Source organism: Coenobita brevimanus, chromosome 85 (assembly GCF_032717465.1).
Source record: "Coenobita brevimanus isolate Jiangsu-jjx chromosome 85, ASM3271746v2, whole genome shotgun sequence".
Classification (NCBI taxonomy): Eukaryota; Metazoa; Arthropoda; class Malacostraca; order Decapoda; family Coenobitidae; genus Coenobita; species Coenobita brevimanus.
Window position 1 is genome coordinate 10,771,986 of NC_137038.1, and position 13,154 is coordinate 10,785,139.

The following is a 13,154-nucleotide window of genomic DNA, read 5'->3' on the forward strand; positions in this document are numbered from 1 at the left end:
TGAGAATAGCATTCACATACATAAATGAAGACATGCTAAGAAAGATAATAACATCATTCATCAGACCAACCCTGGAGTATGCATCAGTAGTCTGGAGTCCTCATCTCAAAAAACAAATAGATAAGATTGAAAAAGTTCAAAGGGCTGCTACAAGATGGGTACCAAGCTTAAGGGATCTAAGCTACGAAGAAAGACTAGAAAAACTGAATCTGTCTACACTACAGAGAGAAGGAAAAGAGAAGACATGATTATGATAAATAAATGCACATCAGGGAAGGAGAAAATAGACATAAATGATTACATAACCTATGGGGATGGATCAGCAAGAGGACACTGCAAAAGACTGCATAAAAAGAAAGGCGATAACGATGTAAGGAAATTTAGTTTCCCAAATGGAGCAACTGATCAGTGGAATGCACTACTGAATGAAACAGTGTGTGCCAAAACAATTCATAAATTTAAGGATATGTACGATAAATATGGTTTAAGACACGGGACAGTACGAGCTTGACTCATTCCTGTGAAGATACAATTAGGTAAGAACACACACACACACACACACACACACACACACACACACACACACACACACACACACTGTTGACCGGGAGAGAAAGGTGTCTGAATTAAAAGCAGGTAATGAATCAGCTGCAAGTGAAATAAAACAGCTTAAATAGGAAAATAAGAGGCTGGTGGAGGGAAGGGACAAGATGAAATGTAAACCTCACAAGCATGAATCTAAAACTAAGATGCACGAGGAACATATCAAGGAAATCCAAGAACACCAAGAGGGGTGGAAGAAAACTCGACAGGAAGATAAAATAAGTCTCAAGGAGATTTTAGAACAACATAGAAAGGAAAACCAGGAAAGGGTGGAGAAGGAAGTGGTGAAAGTACAGTACTGGAAAGTAATGAACTTCTCAGAGATGCAGCAGACAAGAAAAAATGAATGACTATCTCAGATTTGAAAGAAAAACTGATGTCAGTGAGGTCTGAAAGAGAAAGGGAAAACTGAGAAGGGAGAAAGAAATAGTGTCAATAGTTACGGAAGGAAACGATGAAAGCTCATGAGGAGATCGAAGTGTTTAGGCTGGGAAAATATGTGGGGGAAGGGGCAAGGCCACTAAAAGTAAAACTTCAATCCCAAGTCACAGTAAATAAAATAATCAGCAGGACTTGGAAATTAGCAGATAAGGAAGGATTAAATGCAAATGAGGAAGAGGGGTAAAATAAAGGAACTTGTTGAGGAAGCAAAGTAAAAAAACGACCAGAGAATGGAAGAAGAGAAGACACGAGTTCTATTGGAGAGTTATGGATCAGAAACTGAGGAAGTGGTACTGAAGGAGAGAAGGATAGAGAAGGGCAGAATAAAAAACAATGCATAAAGACTGAAAGTGGCATATGCTAATGTAGATGGTCTAATCTCTGCAAGGCTAGACACAGACAATTTCTTGAGTGTAAATGAGCCAGACATTGTGTGGTTCGTAGAGACCAAGCTAAGAGAGAATACTGAAACCCAAATGGAGATAGGAAACACAAAATATGGAAAAAGAGATAGAAAAAAAAAAAAATGGAAGGAGGAGCAATGATAGCTGTGAAAAACACAAGATCGTGCTAGAAGAGTGAGAGAGGAGTTCTGGACAAATGTGGAAGTGTGCATGGAAAAGTTTGGAAGGAATAAGAGAGTGTTTTTGATTGGTGATATGAATGGTAAAGTTGGGAATGTGAAGGTGGATGGAATAGTTGGTGAGTGGGGTGTGCCTGCTGAGATAGATGAGAATGGGAGCGCATTAGTGGACATTTGTGCTGGGAGGGGGTTGGTGATAGCCAATACCCTCTTCAGGCATAAAAGGATCCACAGGTATACATGGCGAGTGATGAGAAGGGTGGGTGGTGAACTGAATGAAAGGAAGGCAATGATTGATTATGTGTGTGTGGATGAAAGGATGTGAAGATGTGTAAAGGATGCAAGAGTGTATAGAGGTTGGGGGAGTGGACTTTCTGACCACTACTTGGTGGTGGCCAGAATTAGAATGCAAGTAAGATGGAGGAATAGAAGAAGGGAAAGACGAGAGGAAGGAGTAGTTGCAAGGAGAGTGGAAAGGTTACAAGAGGATGAGAAAAAGGCAGAGTATAAGAGAGAAGTGGAGGAACGATTGGGCAAATATGAACTGGAGCAGATGAGAGACGTGGAAGGTGTGTGTAAGATATTTACAGAAGAAATATGTGCAGCATGTGATGTGGTGTGTGGAAGGAAGAGAAGACGGAGGGGGGTGCAAGGAACAGCGTGGTGGACTGAAGAGGTGAAAAAGGCTGTGGCACAAAAGAAGAAAGCATACAATGAATGGATGAGAACTAGGGGCGTGGAAGAAGTTGAGAGGCGGAAGAGAGAGTTATATGTGGAAAGAAAGAAAGAGGTGAAAAGATTAGTAAGAGAGAGTAAGAAGAGAGTGGATGAGGAATTTGGAAGGAATTTGCGTGTAAAGTGGAGGGACTGTAAGAAAATGTTCTGGAGAGAAGTGAAAAGAGTAAGACAGGGTGGAAGTGAAGTTAGCAAGGGAGTGAAAGATAAAAATGGTAGATTACTAGTGGAGAAGGGAGAAAAAGTGAACAGATGGAGAGAACACTTTAAGGAATTGTTGAATGTAGAGGATGGAAGTAATGCGAGTATAAGTGGCTGGGGAATGGCTGGGAGAAGGAGGGAGGTGAGAAGACAGGAAGAAATCAGTAGGATAGAAGTTGTGGAAGCAATGAAGAAAGTTAAATTGGGGAAAGCCCCAGGAATTGATGGAGTGTGTGGTGAAATGCTGAAGCATGGGGGAGAGATAGTACTAGAATGGATGTGGAAGTTGTGCAGATTGGCCTGGGAGGAAGGTAGAGTCCCGGAGGATTGGAAGTCAGGTATAATTATTCCCTTGTACAAAGGAAAAGGGGAAAAAGAAGTGTGTGGTAATCATAGGGGCATTTGTCTTCTTAGTATAATAGGAAAAGTGTATGGTAGGATACTTATAGACAGAGTTAGAGAAAGAACAGAGAAATTAGTTGGAGAAGAACAGGGAGGCTTTAGGAAGGGAAGAGGTTGTGTAGATCAGATATTCATTCTTAGATCTTTAGTGGAAAAGTTTCTAGAGAAGGGAAAGAAGTTGTATGCGGCTTTCATGGATTTGGAGAAAGCATATGACAGGGTGGATAGACAAGGATTGTGGAAAGTGTTAAGAATATATGGAGTAGATGGGAAGTTGTTGAATGCTGTGAAGAGTATGTACGATGGTGCGAAGGCTGCAGTGCGTGTGGATGGTGAACTAAGTGAATTTTTCTCTTTGAAAGTTGGGTTGAAACAGGGATGTGTCATGTCTCCATGGTTGTTCAATCTGTACATGGATGGGGTAATAAAAGAGGTACAAGGTAGGGTAGTGGATGTTGGAGTGGCCCTGGTGAGAGAGGATAGTGTTTGGAAACTCCCTGTACTGTTGTTTGCAGATGATACTGTGTTGTTGAGTGAAGACGAAGGGGAGCTGCAAGGCTTGGTGGATGAGTTTGAGAGAGTGTGTAAGAAACGGAATCTAAAGGTGAATGTAGGGAAGAGTAAAGTGATGGTCTTTGAGAGAGGTGAAGTAAGTGAATGTACAGCGAGGTTGGATGGTGAGGAATTGGAAAATGTGAGTACGTTGAAGTACTTGGGTAGTGTGATGAGTAAGGATGGAGGTTTGGAGGGTGAAGTGCTTGAAAGGGTACAGCAGGGAAGAAAGGTTGCTGGTTCTTTGAAAGCAGTGATAAGACACAGGGAAGTGAGCATGGAAGTGAAAAAGTTACTACATGACAGTATTGTGATACCAACTCTAACGTACGGAAGTGAAGCTTGGACGTTGTTGGAAGGACACAAGTCAAGAGTGAGAGCAGTGGAAATGAGTTATTTAAGAGGAGCCTGTGGAGTCACGTGGAGAGACAGGCTGACGAATGAGGATATAAAGAAGCGTTGTGGTGTGGATGTGGATGTGATAGGAAGCGTTATGAGAAACACACTGAGGTTGTTTGGCCATGTGGAGAGGATGGAGGGTGAAAGACTGACGAAGAGAGTGTATGTGAGTGAGGTGGAGGGGGGAAGAGGGAGGGGGAGGCCGAGGATGAGATGGAGGGATGGGGTGGAGAGGTATATGAGAGAGGGGGGTGTGAGTTGGGAGCAGGGGAGTGAAATGGCGGGGGACAGGGCGACTTGGAGGCGATTTGTTTGTGGCCACCCCAAAAGGGATTGAGGCGTCTGGCAATAGATAGATAGATAGATGGAAAAACAACCTACATGTGAATAGTGTGATTCTGGGAGAAGATATGGCTGAAGTGATAAACATGGTAACAGAAACCAGAGAGAAAGGCAAGAGAGACATTGCAGTAGCATATGTCTCCCCCCATGACAAGGGTATGGAATGAGGAAGAATTTCAGGAAATGTTGTCGGACATGGTTAGATACCTACAGAAAGTGACTGAGAAAAGCAACAACATAATCCTGATGCATGACTTCAATTGTAAAGAGGTAAACAGGGAGGAGTGGAGCTCAGGAAGTAGTGAAGATTTGTGGGCGGTATACTGTTAAATATTGCAATGGATAATATAATGACCCAGTGGGTCAAAGAAGAGACATGATTAAGGGGGGATGACACACCAACAAGACTAGATTTCATTCTAACCAAAGCACCTGATACAACTGAATCTCTGAAATATGTGTCCTATGGGAAAAAGTGATCATGTAGTGACTGAGTTCCAAATGACACAAGGAAATAAGGAGACAAGAGATGAGCTATACAGGCATGGAAGATACAACTTTGGGAAAGCAAACTTTACAGGACTGAGAAAATTTTTTGAAGAAGTGGACTGGTGAGAATTCTGGGAAACAAGAGAGATACAGATGGGATATCTTTCTAGACTTCTATAATGCAGGTGTGGAAAAGTATAAGCCAAAAGTTAGTGGGAAAGAGAACTGGAGAAAAGACTGGTTCAACAAAAGGTGTATCATAGCAAAAAAAAGAAAGGGATAAGGCATGGAACAAATGGAGAAAGAGAGGTAATGACAGAAGAAAGAACATAAAAGGACTAGAAATGAATATACAAGAATATGTAGTGAGAAAGAAAGAAACTTCGAAAAAGGTGTTGCTGACAAATGTAAGAAAGAACCTAAATTGTTTTACAGGTTTGTTAATGGCAAACTGAAACAAAAGGAAGGAATCAATAAGCTGAGAGTAGAAAGAAATGTCTATAATGATGCAGTTATGCAAGCTGAAATAATGAACAAATGCTTCCAATCAGCCTACACTCGAGAAAGTGAGTTTGTGGAGGAGGAGGGAATGACAAGAGATGTAGTGTTAAAAGATGTAAAAGTTGGAGTGCAAGAAATATAAAAATTACTGGAAATTCAAGATAAGAGGAAGGCCCCAGGACCAGACAGGATCTCTAACTGAATACTAAAGGAATGCAGAGAACACCTGGTGGATAAGATTCATGGGTTAATTGTGTGTTCTCTGGAAGAAGGGAAAATGCCTTGGGAATGGAAGAGGGTCAATGTGGTACCAACTTATAAGGGAGGGAACAAGAAAGAACCCCTGAATTATAGACCAGTGTCCCTGACCAGCATGGTCGCGAAATTGTGTAAGAGAATCCTGAAAGACAGATGGATAAAATATCTGGAGGAGATGGACATTTTGGCAGTCAGTTTGGATTCAGAAGTGGAAGGTCATGTATTTCCAACTTGTTGAGCTTCTACTCAAGGGCAATAGACATGCTACAGGAGAGAGATAGTTGGGTGGATTGTGTGCATTTAGATTTGGAGAAAGCCTTGACAATGTACCCCATAAGCGACTATTGTGGAAACTGGAGCACATAGGAGGACTGATGGGGAACCTACTAGAGTGGATGAGAGACTTCTTGAGAGACAGACAAATGAGGACAGTAATAAAAGACAGGATGTTTGGATGGAGGGAAGTAACAAGTGCAGTCCCACAGGGCGCGGTGTTAGTGCCCACAATGTTCCAGATTTACAAAAACAATATGGTAGATGGAATGGGCTGTTACGCAAGTCTGTTTGCTGATGATGCAAAGATCACGAGGAGAGTAGAAGTTGATGAAGACTGAAATGCTGCAGGAGGACCTGGATTGGATTCATGATTGGAGTCGGATGTGGGAAATGATATTCAACACAAAAAAATGTAAAATATTGAAAATGGGTAAAAGTACCAAGTGACCATCACTGAATCATTTGATGGGTAATGAACTAATCACAAAATCAAGAGAAGAGAAGGACTTGGGAGTGCTAGTCTAGGATAATTTGTCACCTGAAAAACACAAGACAGTTAGAGAGACTTATAATCTCTTGACTAACATACTAGTAGCATTTCATTCCATGGACGAATTGTTGAAAAAATTGACAGTGGCCATGATCTTCCCCAGGCTGGAATATGTGGCGGCAGTGTGATCCCCACATAAAAAGAAAGATATAAACAGGATTGAGAGAACACAAAGAACAGCAACCAAGATGGTTCCTAGCCTGGCATATCTATCATACAGGGAAAGACTGTAAAAACTAGACCTGCCTTCCTTAGAAGAAAGGAGAGAGGGGGGGGGGCAACATGATTGCAGTGTTCAGGACCAGTATGGGAGTAGAAAAAATTGACAGAGAAGATCTCTTTGTATGGGATGGGAGAGTAACAAGAGGACTTGGAATGAAACTGAAAAAGCCAAGTTGTTTGAAGGATATCAAGAAATATAGTTTTCCATATAGATGCATAAACCTGTGGAAAAGCGCTGGACAACGAGAGTGTCCAGTCTAAAAACTTAAACGATTTCAAAGCAAAGTTTGACTTATCGAGAAACCGAGACAGGACCCCATGAGTGTAGCTCATTTTCTGTATATCACAACTAGGTAAATACAACTGGGTAATTATATACACACACACATACACAATAGAATGTCTGTGTCATCCACTGTCATCAAAATAAAAAACCAGACCCATGCAGTACTACCCTTTGCACAGCACAGAGATCTGAGACTAGACTAACACAGTCCACAACATTAATGGATAGTTGACTGACCTATGTCAATGATGGTATTATATGAATGAATAATTCACAACCATCTTTTTTTTAACCCTTCCCCTCAAAGATGTAATTTTCACTTCATTCCGGCAACTATCAAATGATTTTACTTTACTTTGGAGAATGCCCTGGTAGTGGATGGGTTACTGTATCCTATGTCTAACCCCTCCTTATAAAAACTAATGCCCAACTTGCACATAACTACCTGGAAAAAGCAAGAACCATAAAACCAAATTGATAACGTTGGGTCTGGTTAGTACTTGGATGGGTGACCGCCTGGGAACACCAGATGCTGTTGGCATCCCTACGTGTCAAGTGGGGTTGGTGGAGGATTAGTGCACCTCCCTGTAAAAAATTAACTCTAAGCCCTTGGCCACCCCGGTTGGGATACATGGCTTCTGGCAATGAATGAATGAATGAATATCTGATGATCTATTGGGTTAAGGCATCCCAACTAGATGTGGACTATAAAAGTTTACACCTAAGGGGTGGTTGGGGTTTACGGCTCATATAATACAAGTAACAAGGTGAGCAACCGACTATTCTTAGGCCCGTCTTCTCGTTGTTAACGGAAGCCCCCTAACACCTCTTCCTAAGTAATTTATTTTGCTTATTACACCTTTCTCTTGTCTTCTGTGCTAAATCATTCTAATATCATTATGCTCTACAGAAATAATATACAGCAGGATATTAATATGCCATAACCAAAATTAATTGCTATGGAAAAGGTGTTAGGGAGCCTCTTTACTCCCAGTGAGAATACAAACATTAGACTTCTTTATTGGGACTGAGAAGCCTAGCCCCTAGGCCCCTACACTCCTGATGCAGTAATGAAGAACTGCATAACAAACAGAGACAGAAAACACAGATAGATAGACTGACTAATAGATAGATAGACAGATAGACAGACAACAGACAGATAGAAAGATAGATAGACACAGATAGATGGATGGATAGAGACAGATAGATAGATAGATAGACAGACAGAGATAGATAGACTGATAAACAGACTGACCGATTGCTTGATACAGCCAAACAGATAGATAGATAAAACAAAAAAGACAGACATACTGTAGATAAAGATACTGTACATCAGACAGATAACAAGAACAAATGATATCATACATCCTTGTAGTGAAGTGGTTAACTGTAACAAACAAAGTACGGCACACCTTAAGTCCTATATACGTTATCCACTTGATGACCCTGTCGTTAGTCCATACAAGTACATCAGTAGCCTCATCCTCACTCCCTCGTCTCCGCTCCTCCAAAGCCACGCGGTCATAGTTCACCTTTTTCAGGGCTGTGATGCCATACTGCAGTGACGTCCTGATCATACACACACAAACAAGGGGGGTTATTATAAAACAGTAACTTCTCATTTTAAGTCACCATCAGAGCAATGATGCAATAATGCAGCAAAAGTGTCATCACAAACAAAAATTTTGGTTATTATAAACATTAACTCCTTGTTTTACAGCACATTTCATAATTCCCCTTCAGAGTGGTGATGCAAAACTGCAGTGACATTTAGATCTTAAACAATAATTCAGGGGCTGTATTTATAAACTCTTCTATATGCTTAAGCTGTGTTAGAGTACTCAAGTATATATTTATATTCAATCACAGAGTCTGACACACTTCACAATTAAATCAATGAAGGGAAGCAGGAAATCATTAAAAAACACAAACACACACACACACACACGAGAAAGCCCTGTGGAATGGGTAAAGAAAAGGGATCTATGTCATCTCAATGCAATTCAGCATGAATAACATAGCCAAATTCATAAGTACTTCATATAACATAGCTTGCACCATAATGGGTTTGTACTCCCCTGGGATAGCTAGATCATTCCCACAACTTTCATACTATCATGAGTACATGATTTTGATGACCCTTATTTGAGGTAAGAATATCCTTACTTACTAGTCAGACTGACCCTCCAGTCTAACTACTCTTTGCCACAAAATGAGCTGACAGAGGTTAGAAATCTTCTCCAGGTTAGAAAAAAATATGTCCTAACCAATGAAGTTTTATATAAAGATGGCAAACTAGGATGATCTCAAAGTTCATGTCAATCACCTCAACCATTTCTTATATACATGTGCCTACTAAATTAGCCCTTGTTATAAGTTACATTTTCTAATATTCTTCTATATAATTAAATTCTCTTAATAATCTACCTATCTATTTCCAGACATCTTAATCCTGTAAGGGGTGGCCACAAACAAATCACCTCTATGTTGCCCTGTCCCCCTGCCATTTCACTGCCCTCCCCCCCAGCTCACACACCCCTCTCTCATATGCCTCTCCACTCCATCCCTCCATCTCATACTTAGCCTCCCCCTCCTTTTCCTCACATACCCTTTCCTCCTTAGTCTCTCTCTCCACCCACTCCACATGGCAAAATCACCTCAATGTATTTCTCCTAACGCTTTGTATCACATCCACATCCATACCACCACCCTCCTTCAATTCCTCATTTGTCAGTTTGTCTCTCCATGTTAACTACACACGCTCCTCTCAAATAACTCATTTCCACTGCCCTCAATCTCTAATTGTGCCTTTCCAATAATGTCTAAGCTTCACTTCCATTCGTCAGAGTTGTTATCACAATACTATCATGCAGTGACTTTTTTACTTCCATGCTCACTTCCCTATTTCTTATCACTGGTTTCAAAGAACCAGCCACCACTCTTCCTTGTTGTATCCTTTCAAGCATTTCATCCTCCAAACTTCTATCCTTACTCATCACACTACCCAAGTACTTAAATGCACTCACATTTTCCATTTCCTCATCATCCAACCTCACTGTACATTCAGTGCCTTCATTTCTCACAAAGACTATAAATTTACTCTTCCCTACATTCACCTTTAGATTTCACTCTTACACACTTTCCCAAACAATACAGGAAGCTTCCAAATGCTGCCCTCTCTCATTAGGGCTGCTCCAACATAAACTGCTCTATCGTGTATCTCTTTTATAACCCCATTCATAAACAGACTGAACTAAAACGGAGACATGACACATCCTTGTTTCAATCTAACATTCAGACAGAAAAATTCATTCAGTTCACTATTCACACGCACTGCAGCCTTAGCACCCTCATGCATACTCTTCACAGCATTCAGTGACTTCCCATTTAGTTCATATATTCTTAATACTTTCCACATTCCTTGTCTATCCACTTTGTCATGTGCTTTCTCCACATCTATGAAGGCTGCATACAACTTCTTTCCCTTCTCTAGAAACTTTTCCACTAATACCTAAGAATGAATATTTGATATACACAAACTCTTCCCTTCCTAAAACCTCCCTGATCTTTTCCAACTAATTCCTCTATTATTTCGCTAACTCTGTCAATAAGTATCCTACCATACACTCTGCCTATTACACTAAAAAGACAAATGCCCCCATGATTACGACACACTTATTGCTGTTCACTTTGCTTCTTGTGTCAACAGGGTTACTCCGGTAATGAGTGTAAAATACTGGAGGGAGTGAAGCACTCCTTGGGCTTCATCTCTCATTGCGGTGTACACTCCAACTGAGGTAAGTGATCTTGAAAAGAAAGAGCTATTCTACACAAAACTTAACTCTGCTGTGGAGCAGTGCCCATCACAGGATACACTCCTGGACTTAAGCGAGTTTTATTTGGTTACTGGCACTGGCAGGAAGGGCTTCAAGAATTGTGTAGGTCCCCATGGCTCTGGAGCCAGGAATTCCAATAGTTCTTACTTCATGGATTTCGCAAAATCCCGTACATTAAGAATTGCTGGATTTTGGTTCCAGTGGCCAAATCTTCATTGCTGGACTTGGTATTCCAATACCGGAGGGGCTGCTATGGAGATTGATCACATTCTTGTTGGTACTTACTGGAGGATCCTTTAGAACTGCAGGGTTGTCAGGAGTGAAGAGTTCTTTGTTACTGATCACAGACTTGTTGCTCCTACTCTAAGGCTACAAATCAAAACTAACAGGTTCTCAAGATGCCATCAAAAAAGGTTCCATCTTGAGAAACTCAGGGATGAGGAGTGTGCATGTGAGTTTGCAGTGACAGTTTCAAATTGGTTTGAAGCGCTCAGTACTGTTGAGGATGGGATACCTTTAAGCATGCTGCCGTGGCAGCAGCTGATGGGTGTATTGGAGACCACCCAATATCATGGAGGGGATTCATCTCACAGGGGACGCTGACCACAACTGAGGAGAGTCACACTGCCAGACAGGCTGGGGATTGGGAACAGCATAGACTCCTGTCTCGATGGGCATGAGTTTCAATAAGAAGGGACAAGGAGAGGTATGTCAGGGAAAACACTGAGGAGGTGGAAGGCCATTTTCATGCAAATGATCTTGAACCTGCCTAACGAGCCCTGAAGACGTTTCACTCCAAGCCCACCTCTCAGGTTAACTCTGTTAGGACAGCAGATGGACAGCTCATGTCAGGGGAAAGTGATTGTAGAACTTGTTGGCCTGAGTACTTTGAGCAGTTGTATATGGCTGAATCTCCCAGTAGAGAGCTTCCGCCAGCTGGTGTACAACCATTGACTACTGTCCCACCAACTGACAGAGCCATGCCTTCTCTTGATGCAATCAAGAAGGCAGTGGCTGGGTTGAAAAGTGGTAAAGCAACTGGTGTTTGTAACATCCTAGCAGAATTGATCAAAGCCAGGGGCAAAGCCATGCCCAGGGGGTTACATGCATCATAGAAGCTGTTTGGCAGACTTCATTCCTCCTGACTGGACAAAGGGTTTGGTCACCCTCATCTGGAAAGGAAAAGGAGACCAAAATGACTGCAGTAACTACCCCTGGGGGTAGGGGGGGGGGTTTCAAGAACACTCCCCCAGTATCCCTGCTTGTCGTAAAAGGTGACTAAAAAGGTTGGCGGAGGGTTAGTGCCCCTCCCCGGAAAACAACTAACTAAAAAAACAAACAATAAGCCTCGGACAGGGACTGACCAAACGATGATGACCAAGGACCGGACAAAGGACATGGTTATCAGAACGTGGATTGTAAGGGGAGCGAATGATAAGGTGAAAGAGAGAGAGATTGTCCAGGTGCTTGAGGGTGCGAAAGTGGATGTATGTGGAATAACTGAAACAAAATGGTGAGGAGAAAGTGTGAGAGAATGGGAGTATGGATGGGGTACATGTGCAGGCGTAGGTGAGAATGAGAGGGCAAAGGAAGGAGTATGTATAGTTGTGAGTAAAAGATGGAAGAAGAACATAAGACAGTATGGATCAGTTGGGTCAAGGATTGTGTGGGTAAAGTTGAAAGTTGGAATGCAAATGTGGGCGATTGTGTCTGTGTATGCGCCAACGTAAGATCGTGCTAGAAGAGTGACAGAAGAGTTCTGGACAAATGTAGAACTGTGCATGGAAAAGTTTGGAAGGAATGATAGAGTGTTTTTGATCGGTGATATGAATGGTAAAGTTGGGAATGTGAAGGTGGATGGAATAGCTGGTGAGTGGGGTGTGCCTGCTGAGACAGATGAGAATGGGAGTGCATTAGTGGACATTTGTGCTGGGAGGGGGTTGGTGATAGCCAATACCCTCTTCAGGCATAAAAGGATCCACAGGTATACATGGCGAGTGATGAGAAGGGTGGGTGATGAACTGAATGAAAGGAAGGCAATGATTGATTGTGTGTGTGTGGATGAAAGGATGCGAAGATGTGTAATGGATGCAAGAGCTTATAGAGTTGGGGGAGTGGACTTTCTGACCACTACTTGGTGGTGGCCAGAATTAGGATTCAAGTAAGATGGAGGAAGAGAAGAAGGGAAAGACGAGAGGAAGGAGTAGTTGCAAGGAGAGTGGAAAGGTTACAAGAGGATGAGAAAAAGGCAGAGTATAAGAGAGAAGTGGAGGAATGATTGGGCAAATATGAATTGGAGCAGATGGGAGACGTGCAAGGTGTGTGTAGGATATTTACAGAAGAAATACGTGCAGCATGTGATGTGGTGTGTGGAAGGAAGAGAAGACGGAGGGGGGTGCAAGGAACAGCGTGGTGGAGTGAAGAGGTGATACAGGCTGTGGCACAAAAGGAGAAAGCATACAATGAATGGATGAGAAA

The 13,154-nt window shown here is 42.0% G+C and overlaps 1 protein-coding gene across 1 annotated transcript in view; it reads right to left on the reverse strand.

Moving 5' to 3' along the window:
- The window catches only part of Liprin-alpha (PTPRF interacting protein alpha), a 332,503-nt gene that overhangs the window by 32,604 nt on the left and 286,745 nt on the right, over window positions 1–13,154 (reverse strand). The window contains exon 23 of the mRNA XM_080280589.1: window positions 8,253–8,409. Coding sequence (XP_080136715.1) covers window positions 8,253–8,409 — 157 coding nt within the window. The remainder of the gene's footprint in view (window positions 1–8,252; window positions 8,410–13,154) is intronic.